This window comes from Heteronotia binoei, chromosome 7 (genome assembly GCF_032191835.1).
Source record: "Heteronotia binoei isolate CCM8104 ecotype False Entrance Well chromosome 7, APGP_CSIRO_Hbin_v1, whole genome shotgun sequence".
NCBI lineage: Eukaryota > Metazoa > Chordata > Lepidosauria > Squamata > Gekkonidae > Heteronotia > Heteronotia binoei.
Window position 1 is genome coordinate 131,911,981 of NC_083229.1, and position 17,503 is coordinate 131,929,483.

At 49.0% G+C, this 17,503-nt stretch overlaps 1 protein-coding gene across 2 annotated transcripts in view; it reads left to right on the forward strand.

The window, feature by feature from the left end:
• Nucleotides 1-293: 293 nt before the first annotated feature.
• The window catches only part of LOC132575497 (cadherin-18-like), a 114,878-nt gene continuing 97,668 nt past the window's right edge, over nucleotides 294-17,503 (forward strand). The window contains exon 1 of one of the 2 annotated variants that reach the window (XM_060244306.1): nucleotides 294-468. In XM_060244306.1, the coding sequence (XP_060100289.1) occupies nucleotides 327-468 (142 nt within the window). In that variant the 5' untranslated portion in view covers nucleotides 294-326. The remainder of the gene's footprint in view (nucleotides 469-17,503) is intronic. The other variant, XM_060244305.1, reaches the window with a different exon arrangement.

Below are 17,503 nucleotides of genomic sequence, written 5' to 3' on the forward strand. Positions count from 1 at the left end.
GCCTTCGAAATGGAAGAGATGTAAAAATACCTGACGTTTCATCGTGATGTTCCTTGAATGAGCCTTTTAATTCATTTATTTATTGAACAGATTTACTACAGGAGAGACTGAACAATCTGTTGCATATAAATCAGAATTTCAATTATGTATGGTTTATGGGGCTGTTAATTGTTTTTATGGTATCACATTCTTCCGCGTCATGTTCTGTTGACAACAGCGATTGTGCGGGTGGCCTCCTCGTTTCTGACCTTTTGATAAAGCAAAGCATTCCCCCCCTTTTTTTTTAATCTCCTCTAACAGGAGTCATCAGGACAGCCCTGCATAACATGGACAGGGAAGCCAGAGAGCATTACTCGGTTGTCATTCAAGCCAAAGATATGGCTGGACAAGTCGGAGGATTGTCAGGATCGACCACCGTCAATATAACGCTCACCGATGTCAACGACAACCCCCCCAGGTTCCCTCAGAGTATGTAAAGGTTTGATATGATTTAATTTCCAAGCTTTTGCTATTGTAATAAAACTTGGTTGGTTTTTTTTTAGGAGGGAGGAATTGATTAAAAATAAAATGAGCTTTGAATAAGTGCACAAGGTTTGGAAATCCCATAAATCCTGGAGGCGCTTTCTGGTCCTACCATGGAATTTTTACATTCATCCATAGCTTTACATTATTTCTGTTTATTTATTTAGTATGTACATCCTGCCTTCTCCTAAAGTGGCTCTTATTAGTGTCCTTTCCTCCATTTTGTCTTCACAACCACCCTGTGAGGTAGGTAAGCTGAGTGACTACGTGGGTGGCTCAGGGTCATCTAGTGAGTTTGCCTGACAAGTGGGTGACCCAGGTCCTAGTCAAGCACTTTAGCCAGTACACCATACTGGATCTTCTTTTAATTGCTGCTTTTTCTTTTAGTTATCATTTTCAGTAGGACATAAGAGCTGCTTCTGCTTTACCTGTAGACATATTTGAAGGAGTGGTGGGAACATAAGAAGAGCCCTGCTGGATCAGACTAGTGAGGGTCCCTCTGGACTGCCAGCAACTAGGGATAGAGGCTGAGGTCTTCCTGTGATCCTGTCTTCTGGCTGTGGAATTCAGAGGATTAGTTCTTCTGAATGTGGAGGTTATCCTCAGTCACCGTGGCCATTGATTGATTTATCCTCTATCGATCTATCTATTCAAGCCATTCTGTCCTGTGGCCATCGCTTCATCCTCTGGCAGGGAATCCCACATTTTAATCACTCTCTATGTATCCATAGGATCTTGCCTACATGGTAGGGTTGCCAATCCCCAGGTGGGGGCAAGGGATCCCCCGGTTTAGAGGCCCTCCCCCCGCTTCAGGGTCGTCAGAAAGCGGGGGGGGGGGGGGGAGGGGAGGGAAATGTCTGCTGGGAACTCTATTATTCCCTATGGAGATTTATTCCCATAGAAAATCATGGAGAATTGGTATCTGGGGCCCGGGGGGGCTGTTTTTTAGGATAGAGGCACCAAATTTTCAGTATAGTATCTAGTGCCTCTCCCCAAAATACCCCCCAAGTTTCAAAAAGGTTGGACCAGGGGGTCCAATTCTATGAGTCCCAAAAGAGGGTGCCCCTATCCTTCATGATTTCCTATGGAAGGAAGGCATTGAAAAGGTGTGCCATCCCTTTAAATGCGATGGCCAGAACTCCCTTTGGAGTTCAATTATGCTTGTCACAGCCTTGATCTTGGCTCCACCCCAATGTCTCCTGGCTCCACCCCCAAAGTCTCCTGGCTCCACCCCCAAAGTCCCCAGATATTTCTTGAATTGGACTTGGCAACCCTACTACATGGCATGTCTTTTTTTCATTTAAAGTGGGCGTGTTGTTTGTTCGTTTACTTGAGATGCTGGACATTGAGCAAACAGGCTGCTTTTATCACCTCAGATGATGTGATCTGGTATTCTAAAAGGGAAGCTGGCAAAACCTGGGATACTTAAGTCTCTCCCCAAACCTCCCCCTCCCAAGACTCTACCCCCAAATCTCCAGGAATTTCCCAACCTGTAGCAGGCAACCCTAATGGGAACTGATGGCTAGAGGCGATAGATCTGCTGCGATTCCTGGAGATCCGCTGCCACCACTGCTGCTGCTGTAGGAGGGAGAAGTGGGCGGGAGGCTGGGAGAGTGAAGGGGCAGAAAGAGAGATGAAGCGGTGTCATAATCTGTGCTGTGCTGTGAGACAGAGGCCTCGTGGGCCTAGGGCGTCTGTGAGGCACTGGTTTCAGCCAACTGGCACCCAAGTAGGCCCTGAGGGGAACTCTGTTCTTTCCTCCTGGGAGGTCAAGCAGGCAGGACGGCTGCTGTTTAGGAGGAAGCCCCTCCCTCTGAGGAGAGAGCGAGCAGGCCGAGGCCCGGGGCCTCACAGAGGAGGGACAGTTCAGCCTAGTCACGTTAGGGACTTTATGTTTGTTTTCCTTCACCCACGTTACTATATAGTTTTAAAGCCTCTTATCTGTTCACTTGCCCTTAAGTGATTTTCCTGTCTAAAATAAATCTTTTTATTGTTCTTTGTTCGTCTGGTCTACGCGCCTATTTTCTTGGCCAAAGCAAGGGAAATCTGAAGGGCTAGGGAGGGTCGTCTGGCCTTCTCAAGGGCCCCCAGTTCCAGAGCGGTGGCAGCACCAGGTGGCACCCCCATCTGGGTCATGACAGGTGGGGAGGCTGAAAAAGAGTGATGGGGTAAGGAGTAGAAAGAGAGAGGAAGTGACAGACATGGAGGCGAGAGAGTAAGAAGATGAGTAGCAGGAGGGAGAAAGAGTGAGAGACAGAGAAGTAGGAGGAGAAGAGAGGAAACAAATGCGAGAGGAAAAAAGATAGCCATTCCTACAAGTTTATTGCAGGTCCACACTTGTTACCCTAAGTTAGGGTTGCCAAGTTCCCAGCAGTCTCTGGCGGGAGAATTTTTTGTGCGCCATGTAATGACGTCACCCAGAAGTGACATCATCGTACCAATGACGCTGTGTGCTAGCTGCTCTAGGCATTTCCAGGAAAACTCTATGGTTTTCTTGGATGCTCTAGCAATTTGGGAGGGAAAAACTCTATTATAGCATGGAGTTTTCCCTCCCAAATTGCTAGAGCGTCCAGGAAAACCATAGAGTTTTCCCAGCAACACCTAGAGCGGCCAGCGCAAAGTGTCACCTGCGCGATGACATCACTTCCGGGTGACATCATTGCGCCGGCAACATTGGGGGAGATTTCCCTTGGGAACCTCCAGGGCGGGAGAACTCCCACCCGGCCCAGGGGCTTGGCAGCCCTGTCCTAAGTAGTGATCTCCTCAAGGAGTCCATAAATAGAGACCCCAATGAACCTGTGCTTAGAACACGTCTGCCAAGCCCCGGTTGGGGTGGGGGATTTAAAAGGGGTTAAAAGGGGAGGGGGGAATGGCTGCAGCATCAAGTCACTTCCAATTAAAAAACAACAGTTTAATATTAAAAGAAAACCCCAATAACGCTGTGTTTCCCAGAGCAGCCCATATCATTTCTGTTTGCCAGACACAACTTGGCAAAACAAGCTTAGAAGTACATGCTTTGGCAAGTTGGCCTTGAAATATAAAGATGAAGTTTACAGCCATAAATTTGTCCCCAGCTCAGATTACGAATCTGAAAGTATGATCGGATTAGCAGTTTGGCTCATCATAGCCACACCCCGCTGGATTAAATGGGCATGATCACACACGCACATCTGGCCCCCATGCCCCACTCATTCTTACCTCACACTAAAGCAGCTCCCACAGGGATTAAACAGCCACCAGCAAATTCAGGTGGCTTCCCCCAATGAATCACTTCCATGGTGGGTTTCTGACCATGTAATCACCCCAGTGCACCATGGAAATGCATGAGCTGTGTGATCACTCCATTTCTGGTGTATCCCTTCCCCCAACCCTACTCCGACATGCGCTTCGACACACACACCCCTCCATAAAACTGGCCAGGAGCGCTTGTGTGCTTGTCTGCTTCTGTGCACACACAGCAGGAATTTGGGGGGGGGGGGGCAGAACCCAACCCAACCCAGCTGCAAGTCTATGGTTGCTGCACATTAGCAGTGAATGACCAACCACAGGCCCATGGTGCTATGATTAGGGTTGCCAATCCCCAGGTGGGGGCAGGGGATCCCCCGGTTTGGAGACCCTCCCCCCGCTTCAGGGTCGTCAGAAAGCGGGGGGAGGGGAGGGAAATGTCTGCTGGGAACTCTATTATTTCCTATGGAGATTTATTCCCATAGAAAATCATGGAGAATTGATCCGCGGGTATCTGGGGCTCTGGGGTGGCTGTTTTTTGGGGTAGAGGCACCAAATTTTCAGTATAGTATCTAGTGCCTCTCCCCAAAATACCCACCAAGTTTCAAAAAGATTGGACCAGGGGGGCCAATTCTATGAGCCCCCAAAAGAAGGTGCCCCTATCCATTATTTCCTATGGAAGGAAGGAATTGAAAAGGTGTGCCGTCCCTTTAAATGTGATGGCCAGAACTCCCTTTGGAGTTCAGTTATGCGTGTCACAGCCTTGCTATTGGCTCCAGCCCCAAAGTCTCCTGGCTCCACCCCCAAAGTCCCCAGATATTTCTTGAATTGGACTTGGCAACCCTAGCTATGATGTCAGTTTAGCGGCCACCATCTGATCAAAGCAAAGGCAAAATCGAGCAGCTTCTTAAAAACTGAGATCCTGCTGCAGCAACCTGCCCTTCTGATCGCAACCTATGTTAGAGGACACCTTTCCAACACACTTCCCTCCAAGACACTGGCTGTATTGCTGCTGTGGCTGATGTTTAGGTAGGATAGGAAAAGGGCAAGGAAGAAAAACTTCCCAAAGTTTGGAATATCTGAAAGGGAAAAAAATATCTTCTACCACTACTGAATGGTATTGATGCATTTAAATGGACATTCTAACCTAATTTGGATTCTAATGTACTCCATGTCTTTCAAATTGTGAAAACTACATGTCTTGGTTAAGCATTAAAGATGTGGCCACTGTTATGATAACATAAAGTTTTGTTTTGGCCTTTTTAGAATATGGTGAATGATTGACTGGACTTGTTGCCAGTTTGGTGTAGTGGTTAAGTGTGTGAATTCTTATCTGGGAGAACCGGGTTTTATTCCCCACTCTTTCACATGCGCTTGCTGATGTGACCTTGGGTCAGCCACAAACTCTCTCAAAGCTGTTCTGCTCAAGAGCAGTTCTGGGAGAGCTCCCTCAGCCCCACCTACTCCACAGGGCGTGGGGAGGCAAAGGGAAAGGAGATTTGTAAGCCGCTCTGAGACTCCTTTGGCTAACGAAGGGCGGAGTATAAATCCAATCTCCTCTTCTTCATTTAAATGTTTAGTGTTCCATACATTGATTTTTTCTACACGTCCATTAACAAATGAATATCCCACGCAGCCAATCTCTAATGTAATTGACTCTGATTGCTCTTTTAAAATAGCAAATGCACCTTTTATTAAGGGCAAAGCCAGCTACAAGAAGGAGCGATTAGGCTAAGTTTTGTAGAGCGTTCCAAGCATGCAGAGCCCAGACCAATTTTCTCAGCTGGAACCTAGACTGGAGGGGGAGGGAGGGAGTCACATGATTAGATTTTTTGCTAGTTTGTACAACTGGCTGAAGTGACACAAGGATAAAATCTGCCATGAAACTTGCCTCCCTCACAGTGATAATTATTTGTGATCCTGGGAGCGAGAATGTTGACGGCAAAGGCACTGCATCATTTAGGAATAATGCAAGCAGTTGTTTGGTGGAGAAATGCAATGTTAAACTGTACAACATGTCAGAACTGGAAGAACTTCAAGCGAGGCCCAAGACTTTGTTGCAAAAGTATAGGCGTTTATTGAGAACTATAGTGCTGAAGGTACAGGATAACACTGATAACGAAGCTAGCATTGGTTACATTTTATGCGGTTGTAGCAGCAACAATAAAACGATCTTTCACACGGTCAGAGACGCTTGTCTGTTTCTCAGGGTCTGTTATCAGCTAGGGAGGATGGAGCCCTGCTGAGCTGTCCTAAGCGGCTGGCTTCAAAGGCCACCTGCAGATGTTGACCAGAGGCTATCTGCCACCCTCCAGTGATCACAGGCTGCTTGGAATGTATACTATTTTGGTTAGTGGCCTGGCATGAAGCACGCTGGGTTAGTATTTGTTTCCAACATGGAGTCAGTTAGGCTAACAGCATACAGGAAAGTTACAAGTTCTGACACAACAGGAGTTTCCAAAAGGTAGCTTGCTGGCTGCTGGAGAATACCTTGTGCATCTAGTAGAAGACCTGGGAGAAGGCTGCAAAAACATCTGCTCTAGGCTTTTTAAAACTTGTATTTTAATGGATCCTCCCCCCCCCACTGTATGGCTGATGGCTTCTTTGCTGGGGTTGCCAGACCCCTGGGGAGGGGGACCCTAACACCCTCTTGCCGATTAGCTGGCCAGTGGGGGGAACTTACCCTGAAGAGGGAGACTTAGCCAACATATAGCAATGTGTCTCCGTCACTGCCCATGTGACCCAGAAGGGACGCTGTTACATCAGGGCAACATTCTGGTATTTGGGCAAAAACTCTGTAGTAGAAGCCAAACTTGCATAGTGTCAGACCTGGAACTTCAAAGTAAACGGACCATAGTTTGTAGCAGCTTAATCCATTTTATTTGAGAACTAGTTGTCTGTAGCAGGGACGAATTGGAATTGATACATTTCAAAGCGTTACATGCCATTTTAACTTCTAACATCAAAAGTCAACAATAAAGTCATTCTCACACGTTTGGGAGGCAATAGATGGTTCTCACGCTCCCTTATCTCTTTCCCAAGGAAGGGCCCCTGCTGGTTACCTTGAGGCGCATAGCTATCTTCAAAGCCCGTCTGCGTTTGTTAGGGCTATGTGAAGAGTTTCCCATGGGAGTTGTTTATTGTTGCAACATTGTTTGAAATGCAAGCTTCTAAGCAAAAGGGTTAGTAGAGCCATTCAAGATGGAGTTAGTTAGGGCAAGGGAACGTGAACAGTTCAGAGCATTTTAAACTAGTAAGTTACAAGGTCTGACACATATAATTTTTGTCCAAATATCAGAGCGGTGCTCGGCACAGCTGCATGATGATGTCACTTCAGGGTCATGTGGACAGCGATTGAAGCACATTGCTGCATGCTAGCTGTTCCTCCTCCCCCCCCCCCATCTGCCACTGGAAGGATCTGCCAGTCCTATGTCTTCCTAGTCCATGTCCTGTTTCTTGTACAGAAAAAAAATGTTGGTAATGGGGTGGGAGAGTGGTTCAGAATACCTTCATTGCTCAGAAAAGTTCGTGACCCCTGCTATAGAAGCCTTCCAGGATTAGCTGGGGATGTTGTATTTCAGAACAGCTCAGATAGTTAAGATTATTCAACATGGTGGTTTGAAGGAGGAGGCATTGAGATGGGGGAATTCCCTCACTTTGTTTTGTTGCTCATTTTAAGGATTTGAGTCTTTTCTGAAGAAAACCTGGGAGTTTTAGTCAGTATACCTCTGATTTCAGCACCGGTCCTTTCATCTGTTGCTATTGCTGGGTTCCATTGTATCACCCCTTTTAGCCTTTCTCTGAAGGCAGAGCCTTGAGGAACACTCCTTGGGATGGCAGAGAGAGAGCTCTGCTGAGCAAAGTAGTAGGATCCAACATAAACATATGAACATACACATGAACATATGAAGCTGCCTTATACTGAATCAGACCCTCGGTCCATCAAAGTCAGTATTGTCTTCTCAGACTGGCAGCGGCTCTCCAGGGTCTCAAGCTGAGGTTTTTCACACCTATTTGCCTGGACCCTTTTTTGGAGATGCCAGGGATTGAACCTGGGACCTTCTGCTTTCCGAGCAGATGCTCTACCACTGAGCCACCGTCCCTCCCAATGAACATCTGAAGCTGCCTTCTACTGAATCAGACCCTCTGTCCATCAAAGTCAGTATTGTCTTCTCAGACTGGCAGTGGCTCTCCAGGGTCTCAAGCTGAGGTTTTTCACACCTATTTGCCTGGACCCTTTTTTAGTGGAGATGCCAGGGATTGAACCTGGGACCTTCTGTTTCTCGAGCAGATGCTCTACCACTGAGCCACCGTCCCTCCCCAAACATACAGTTTATACAAAATATTTACCTAACAGCGTTCCAGAAAATGTGTATCCGACAGTGTATAACAATACTGTAAAGCAATATGAAAGAATAAACAAACAATACAGGCTCATTAAACACTAGTAACAATATAAAATCAAACAAAATGAGAAGAATGGCAGCTTGTTGTTTAAGATATGTATTTGTACAGAAAAGGTGATAGTTCAGTGGCAGAGCATTTGCTTGGCATGCCAAAAGTCTCCTGGTCAGTCCCTAGCATCTCCTGTTGAACAGGCAGTGGGGGTAGGGGTGGTAGAAAGTGCCATCAAGTCACAGCTGATTTATGGCGACCCCTGGTGGGGTTTTCACAGCAAGAGATGTTTCAGAGGTGGTTTGCCATTGCCTGCCTCAGTACCGTGACCCTGGGATTCCCTTCCAAGTGCTAGCCAGGGCTGGATGCTGCTTAGCTTCCATGATCTGAGATGTGAAAGACCTTTGCCTGAGGCTATGGTTGGTCGCTGCCCATCTGAGTAAGACCATTTTGACTTGGATGGACCAAAGGCCTGATTCAATAGAAGGCAGTTTCATATCCTGCTTCATCTCCTCAAACTCAACGCAGAGCAAAGACCCCCAAACTGCATAACAATCCATCTGCAAGGTAAAACAAAGCAGTTTGCCCTGCGCTAGATGTCCTCTGAAATAAAATTTGCCTTACGTGCTCTCTTGAATGCAGTTGAAGGCAGCCTCTGCATCCACTTTGGTGAGCCATTTGAGAGCACTGAACGTACCACAGAGAAAGCCCTTGAGCTCACTGTTGTCATATGGGCTGTCCTAAGAGACAGCACACCTCAAAATACAGAGCACACACATGTGGGAAGACATTCTGGGAAAACACCAGGTGTAGAGAGAAGGGGAGGGCATTCTCAAGCCAAGGGGGTCATTGTAAAAAAAGACCTTCAGATTCAGGGAGCACAGAAAGTGGTGCTACTTTTGGCTGTGTGTCACATGAAACGGTTAAAAAGCATATCTTTTAATCAATGTGGCATGCATTCATTAATGAGAATATTTGCAAATTCTAGAGGAATGCAGCCAGCATTCCAAAGCCTGATTTACTTTTTTCCCTCAAGTCAACATAATTCTCAGGCATGGGCATGCTTTTAATAAGCATGGTCTTAAGTGATAGCTGTTCAGTTAAATGCTTGGCTGAACTGAAGCTCAAAAGAATAAGTGGTGTACTTTTTATGAAGATGTGCTGTATTCTTTATGCATGGCAAGGAAGTCTATTTCCTGCTTTAAGTGCCCAGCTAACCACAAACTTAACTGTGTAGTCATAACTGGAGCCTCTATAATTATTTTTTTTATGGGAGCAGTTGCTGAATGAATGTTATGTGATCGCAAATGAGAAGACAGGCAGTCTGTGAAATTGCGAAGGAGAGAAACGCCATTAGGGGAGAGTCTCGTTGTCTAAAGATGCAATCTACACTCTGGAAATGCAAAACATGCCGGTAGAACTCATAAGCAGTCCCGGCGCTGGCGCAAGGCTGGTGCCCCAGGCCAGACACCCCCCCCCCACTACCTCTCGCTTCTTTGGTGAGGGTGAGCTTGGTGGCAGCTGCTGCAGGGCTTCTGGCATCAGCGTGCACCCACACACGCGTGCTTTCACTCTGCCCCTCGCATCTTTGCTTGGAAGCACAGATGTGAGGGACAGAGCAACAGTGAGCGGCGCCTGCACATGGAGACTAGAAGCCCCACGGTAGCTGCTGAGCTCGCTGTTTCCCTTGCAGAGGAACCAAGGGTGGGTGGGAGCACCTAAACCACCCCCTCCCCCCAGAGCCATGCTCCAGGCAGCCACCTCATGCTGCCTAATGGACGTCCCGGCTCTGCTCATAAGGTTGGATCCAACCAGCTTTACCACTGTTGAAAAACAAAAGAAAGCACCAGGTCCTGTTAGACCACCAAAAAGTCTATGCGAGTGACCATGAGACCTGCCAGGACAAAAGCAGTAGGGAGGTCAGCATCTGTACTAAGGAGGGAAGTAGACGAGATTGACTGAAAAGGTGGGCTAGATCCAGTGGGGGGTCAGCATCTGTACTAAGGAGGGAAGTAGACGAGATTGACTGAAAAGGTGGACTAGATCCAGTGAGGGGTCAGCATCTGTACTAAGGAGGGAAGTAGACGAGATTGACTGAAAAGGTGGGCTAGATCCAGTGGGGGGTCAGCATCTGTACTAAGGAGCGAAGTAGACGAGATTGACTGAAAAGGTGGGCTAGATCGAGTGGGGGGTCAGCATCTGTACTAAGGAGCGAAGTAGACGAGATTGACTGAAAAGGTGGGCTAGATCCAGTGGGGGGGGGGGGTCAGCATCTGTACTAAGGAGGGAAGTAGACGAGATTGACTGAAAAGGTGGGCTAGATCCAGTGGGGGGTCAGCATCTGTACTAAGGAGGGAAGTAGACGAGATTGACTGAAAAGGTGGGCTAGATCCAGTGGGGGGTCAGCATCTGTACTAAGGAGGGAAGTAGACGAGATTGACTGAAAAGGTGGACTAGATCCAGTGGGGGGTCAGCATCTGTACTAAGGAGGGAAGTAGACGAGATTGACTGAAAAGGTGGACTAGATCCAGTGGGGGGTCAGCATCTGTACTAAGGAGGGAAGTAGACGAGATTGACTGAAAAGGTGGACTAGATCCAGTGGGGGGTCAGCATCTGTACTAAGGAGGGAAGTAGACGAGATTGACTGAAAAGGTGGGCTAGATCCAGCTCATATATCTTCTTTTTTGCCATCAAGTCACAGCTGACTTGTGGCCACCTCGTAGGGTTTTCAAGGCACGAGACATTCAGAGGTGGTTGGATTGCACGTGCCTGCCTCTGCATCACACTCCTGGGATTCCTTGGGGGTCTCTGGCCAGAGCTGACACGGCTTGGCTTCTGAGATCGGACAAGATCCGGCTCTCCAGCTCAGAGCGCTGTATATACTAGGATGGCAAAAAGAGCAGTCATTGGGTCAGAGCGCCCACTCACTGCCTTTCTGTAACCTCAGAAGAGCCTGGACCAGGGGTGGCCAGACTGCAACTCAGGAGCCAAATGTAGCTCTTTCACATGTATTGCTGAGGAGAAACTTAATGCAGTCTTACTCTCAAGCAAATGTGCGTAACACCAAGACCTCAGTCAGCCTCTGAGTGCTGACCCATAGGTGGGTGACTATTCCTGCTGTGTGTGAAGTGGGGAAGGAGGGGGAAATAGGCAGACTTGCAAGCTCTTCTCCACCACCACAGAGGTCCCTGAAGGCCTAGGGAGGGGAAAGACAGCAAAAGAGCCAAGGCAGAAAAGTGAATGTGTAGGGGAAGGAAGCAGTCAGCCATGCTGGACATGCACTTGGGATTCCTGCCCTTTCCTGCGAGATGAATAGAGCGACCCAAACGCAGCCACCACCAAAAAGGTTAATGAGGTCAAGAGTGGTGAGTGAGGGAAGATGCATGGAAGGGTAAGCACCAGTGGTACCCCTTGGCTCGGTGAGCAACTATGGTGGAGGGAGGGTGATGGCTGCCCTCACCTTCCTCTGCATGGTGCAGCCGAAGAGCCAACGGCAGGCCCTGCAGCTGAGTCGAGCAAGCTGTGGTGCTGAGAGCTTGCCTCCCTCCCTTGGCTGGTCAGTGCAGGCCTGGTAGCCGGGGGTGTGGCCAACTGAGCCCAGAGGCTGCTGCATCCCCCCCCCCCCTTCTGCGTTGGGATTTGGAAGCAAGTGGATTAACTAGTCTCCCACAAGGTTCTGAGCAGCTGCAGAAGTGGCAATGAAGTTGTGTCCTTTGGTTCTCCTGTGATAACACCTTGCCTCCTCTCCTGCCCCCGCCCCGCCCCGGTTAGGCTGTCCTACTGGAAAAGGGGACAGAATGAAAGAGGGTGGTGCAGGTAGGCTGCCAATCCCCAGGTCCCAGTGGGGGTTCTCCAGGTTTCCCAAGCTCCTTCCCGCCCCCAGTCAGCTGGGCGACGAGGGGGAGCCCCACCCCCATAGCCACCATGTGACTTTCCACTTCTGGAGGCTTCAGTCTCCGATTGGAAAGGCTTCCTCTTGGGATGGTGTGTCTGTGTTACTTTGAAAAAGCTGGCAGCAACTCGTGAGTAGAGAGGCCAATCCCTCGCTTCAGAGTTGCCAGAAACAGGGTGGGGGGAGGGAAATGTCTGCTGGGCACTTCATTATCAATTCCCATAGGGACATGATGGCGAACCTATGACACGCGTGTCACTGGTGACACGCGAGGCAATTTGGCTGACACACCGGAAACCAAGGAGCGTGGCGAGCTGCGAGTCCTTCGGAGGCTGCTGAGCCCGTCTCGGAGGAGCAGCAGCTGCTAAGGTGAAGGCGAGAAGAGGCAGCAGCAGCGCAGCGGGCCACCGCCGCCGCCTCTTTCCCTGGCTCCAGGCCGGGGGTGGGGGTGGGAGGGAAGGTTGGCCGACGCTGCCAGTGCCTCGCCTTGACCTTGGGGTGGGAGGAGACAGCCTTCTGGCGCAACCCGTCCCCCACCCAAAGCAGAGGCAGCCAAATGCGCCTCCTCCTCCTCGCAACAGGGCTGAGCTTTGCAAACCCCTTTTCCCGCCCTCCCCGGGGCCTGAGGAAATAGGTGGGTACAGCAAGAAAGAAAAAAAGAGCATTGTAAAAAAAGAGGCAGGGGGGGGAAGAAGTGCCCTCCTCGGCAGGTCACGCCTTTGCAATGCCGGGGCTTTGCAAATGCAGGAGCAAGGCAGGCGTGGTTTTTTCCGTTTGTTTGCACGGAGCGGCTGGGGGGGAGGAGGCAGAGATGGCATTGCAGCAGTGTGTGTGGGGTGCAATGCCCGAGGGGGTGTCGCTCTTGGGCCTGTTGTGGGGCTGCCCCCCCTCCTCCTCCTCCACCCAGTCCTGTTTTTTTTTTTTTTTTGCAACCAACATGATCTTTCTCACTTCGCTCTCTCGCTCTTTCTCATGGCCGCCTGCCGGAGGCGGGGTTTCAGATTTAAAGGACAAGCTGCCCTTTTCAGCTTGGAAGAGGAGGAAGGGGGTGGGCGATGGGGGCTGTGTGTGGGTTGCAAAAGAGCAAGGGGAGGGGAGCATTGGGTTGCCCCCCTTGGCTTCCCTTGGCAAGCGCTGGAGGAGAAAAGGCGGGAAGAAAAAAAGATACACCCTTTCCCGCAGGGTTACCAATCCCCAGGTGGGGGCAGGGGATCCCCCTCTCCCCAAAATACCCCCCCAAGTTTCAAAACGATTGGACCAGGGGGTCCAATTTATGAGCCCCAAAAGATGGTGCCCCTATCCTTCATTATTTCCTATGGAAGAAAGGCATTTTAAAAGGTGTGCTGTCCCTTTAAATGTGATGGCCAGAACTCCCTTGGAGTTCAATTATGCTTGTCACACCCTTGTTCCTGGCTCCACCCCAATGTCTCCTGGCTCCACCCCCAAAGTCTCCTGGCTCCGCCCCCAAAGCCCCCAGATATTTCTTGAAGTGACACGCGACCCAAGGAAGACTACACTTTTTCCCGATTTTCGACACACCAAGCTGAAAAGGTTAGCCATCACTGTCATAGAGTATAATGAGGAATTGATCTGGAGGTATCGGGGCCTCTGGGGGGGGGGCTGTTTTTTTGAGGTAGAGGCACCAAATTTTCAGTATAGTGCCTCTCTCCAAAATACCCTCCAAGTTTCAAAACGATTGGACCAGGGGTGCAATTCTATCAGCCCCAAAAGAAAGTGCCCCTATCCTTCATTATTTCCTATGGAAGGAAGGCATTTAAAAAGGTCCCTTTAAATGTGATGGCCAGAACTCCCTTGGAGTTCAATTATGCTTGTCACACCCTTGCTCCTGTCTCCGCCCCCAAAGTCCCCAGATATTTCTTGAATTGGACTTGGCAACCCTAGGTGCAGGTGCCTAGAATGTTATGCTTATTCCAGACAATACCTGTTCTGATGTTCCATTCAAAGAGTGGTGGAAGGATATAGCAAGATCTCTGTGGCAAGGGATAAAAACATGTGCTAAATACAAATATTAGAAGACTCAAAGGAAAGAGGTAGATACATTTGAAGAATTAAATCAACCAGAAAGTCAGAGGCCTTTCTCTTTGCATATTACCCAGTAGTATCCTCCTCATTCTCAAACAATAGGAACCCTTTATGGTAAGTCCAGTCTTTTATTCTTAATCTTGATGCTGGGGGGGCTATTATTAAATAAGAGATGTGGAATGGTATAGTATAGCTGTAGCTAAGCGGGATCAGTACACGGCTGGGAGACCACCAAGGAAGACTTTGCGGAGGCAGGCAGTGACAAATCACCTCTGCTTTATCACTTGCCTTGTGGGGTCACCATAAGTCAGCTATGACGTGACAGCCCTTTCCACACACATGGTTAAGCAGCAACAGGGACCACAGGCAAGAAAAACCAAACCCTTCCCACTCCTTGCCTCGTTGCTTTCGCCCAGCCTGACCCACTTCCAGTATCAGAAGGATGTGTGCGAGCAAAGGCATGGGGGAAGAGGCAAGATTTAGCTCCCTTTCCCCCATACACACTGGTGTTCTTTACGTTCAACCCATGTGGGGATTATTGTACAAATGAATCAGGGGCTCTACTCAGCATACCTGTGAGGGCTCTTTGTTAATTAAACTATGAAAAAAGTGCCTGTCTTTCCCACCCCCCACCCCCCATCAGGCCATTGGAATCATCACTTTTTTGAGGGAAGTAACTCCACCCCAGTGCCTTGGTCCTGATGTGAAGCACCAAACACACACACACACACCACTGTTTTTAAGATAAATAATCCCCCCTCCCGCACCTGAATGTCAGTCATCTGCTGCCATGTCTTAAATACTGAGTGTGCAGGGCAGTGAGTAAAATGAGAGCTACAGATTAGGCAAGGGCAGGCCTGTAACTCTTGTGAGGCCCATATTGCCCAGGCCCCTCTTGGAAAGCCCCCGACCCCACCTCCTACAGCGGCCACCGTGTCATGCTTGCCACTGTCCCAGCCTGCTCTTGGAAGCTCCCAGTTGCCTTTGCAGTCCTGGTGGCAGCAGTGGGGTGTGCCTGCAGGCTGGCCAGGGGAGCCACCAGGCAGGGGCAACTTCAGGTGGACTCTGCTGCTGCTGTGGGCGGTGAGGCAGGCAGGTGGGCGGTTGCGCTGGCACAGTCCCGGGGAGTGGCAGCAGCACCTGGCCTTAGGGTGGGCGATTGCATCACTGGTTAGCTGACAGGGGTGTCCCGAGGCACCACCAGGAGCAAAGCAGCCCAGCACTGTCCACTTGCTGGAGGGGGGAGGGGGGAGAGGAACAAGGCAAGGAGCATGTGCAGAGCCGGGGTAGGCACAGCAGCAGCACAAAACGCCCCCCTCTTCGGCACAGGAGTTCAGAGCTGGCAGCCAAAGCACCATCTGGTTCTCCCGGGGGTGGGGGAAGGAGGGATTACCCGAGGTATTTTTATTTTATTTTCTATTTTTGGAAAGTCATTTTGGGCCCCACAGTCCCCAACGCTTTCCCCAGTGCCCCTCCACTTAAAATTTCCTGGCTATGGGCCTGGGCAAGGGGGCCACGGCTGGGTGGTAGAGCATCTGGTTGGCATGCAGAAGGTCCTAGGTTAAGTGGGTGATGGCCTCAGAGCCTGGAGACACTCAGACACTGCCAGTCTGAGTAGGCAATACTGACCTTGATGGATCAAGGCTGTGAATCAGTTTTGTATCTTCCTTTGGACAGCCTAGCAGAGTTGGGTCAAATAAAATGTGAGAGATCCTTGAGGAAGGTCATTTTCAAATGTCAGAGTGCACCTCCCTGACAAGCTGTGTTCAGTCATCTCCTCTTTATTGTTTACTGTTATTTGTGCAGTGTTTCCTTTTGAAAACAAAATTTTAAGATCATCTTATGATCAATTGGTCTGTGAGCATCAATAAATAATGATGAAGATAATCTTAGAATTGCCTCTCAATTTCTCCAGGCTGCCGAAGTGACCTGGGGAGCGTTCTCTTGGCTGAAGAGTGAAAGTCACTGCAGCCTTCATTGGGGTCTTCCACAGTTGTGGCGAAGCTTTTATTTCCTTTCTACACTGTGCACAAAGGTTCATTTGAGTAATAATCTGATTGTGATGTAAAGCTTTAAGTAGGGAAGCTTCTCACAGTTGCAAGGCGCATAAATGTGGGAGGAGGAAAACCCATTTTAAGCTTTTAAAACTGTTTCGCTTTAGCTCGGGGAAATTTACAGCCCACATTTCCCTGGCTGTTCGGGAGCAGAGAAAGAAAAGAGAGCACAAAAGGGTTATATTTTTCTCCTGGGGCAGTGAGAGATACATGTCTGTTATCGCTCTGACTGTCAAGCTGTGATGTGCTTCGTGGCAATTTAGAGCCTCCATTGCCAGACTTTAATCAATTGGCCCAATGACTATTATGACAGTGGGACTTCTGATTCCCCACCCCCACCCTGTCTGATTGGCACTGGATGTGCCAGGCTCCAACCTGAACTATGGCCATGTATAAATGTCATTCCGAATCTGAAGAATTATTTGGGAGGGATTGGAAACTCCTCAGCCAGCCCATTTATTCTGGTGTCTTGCTGTCTGGTCTCATTTCCTCAGTAGGAAAGAGACTTGCTTGACAGAAGTGTTCTGATGGGCGTTTCTGGGCACAGAAATTTTTGTCTACTTTAAGATCAGTGCCAGATCTGGACTTTGGCTTTGGGAGGGCTTTCTGATTGTATATAAGCACAAGTAAGTGTAAGCTATTTTGCTCTGGGATGCTGTAACCATCGCCTTATTGACTACAAAAAAGCTTTTTTCATAGAATCATAGAGTTGGAAGGGACCTCCGGGGTCATCTAGACAATGCAGGAAACTCACAAACACTTCCCCCCTAAATTCACAGGATCTTCATTGCTGTCAGATGGCCATCTAGCCTCTGTTTAAAAACCTCCAAGGAAGCAGAGCCCACCACCTCCCGAGGAAGCCTGTTCCACTGAGGAATCACTCTAACGGTCAGGAAGTTCTTCCTAATGTTGAGCCGGAAACTCTTTGGATTTAATTTCAACCCATTGGTTCTGGTCCTGCCTTCTGGGGCCACAGAAAACAATTCCACACCATCCTCTATATGACAGCCCTTCAAGTACTTGGAGAGGGTGATCATATCACCTCTCAGCCACCTCCTCCCCAGGCTAAACATCCCCAGCTCCTTCAACCTTTCTTCATAGGACTTGGTCTCCAGAACCCTCACCATCTTCGTTGCCCTCCTTTGGACCTGTTCATCTTGTCTATATCCTTCTTAAATTGTGGTGCCCAAAACTGAACACAATATTCCGGGTGAGGTCTTACCAGAGCAGAGTAAAGCGATACCATCACATCACGTGATCTGGACACTATACTTCTGTTGAAACAGCTCAAAATTGCATTTGCCTTTTTAGCCACTGCATCACACTGTTGACTCATGTTTAGCGTATGATCCACTAAGACCCCTAGATCCTT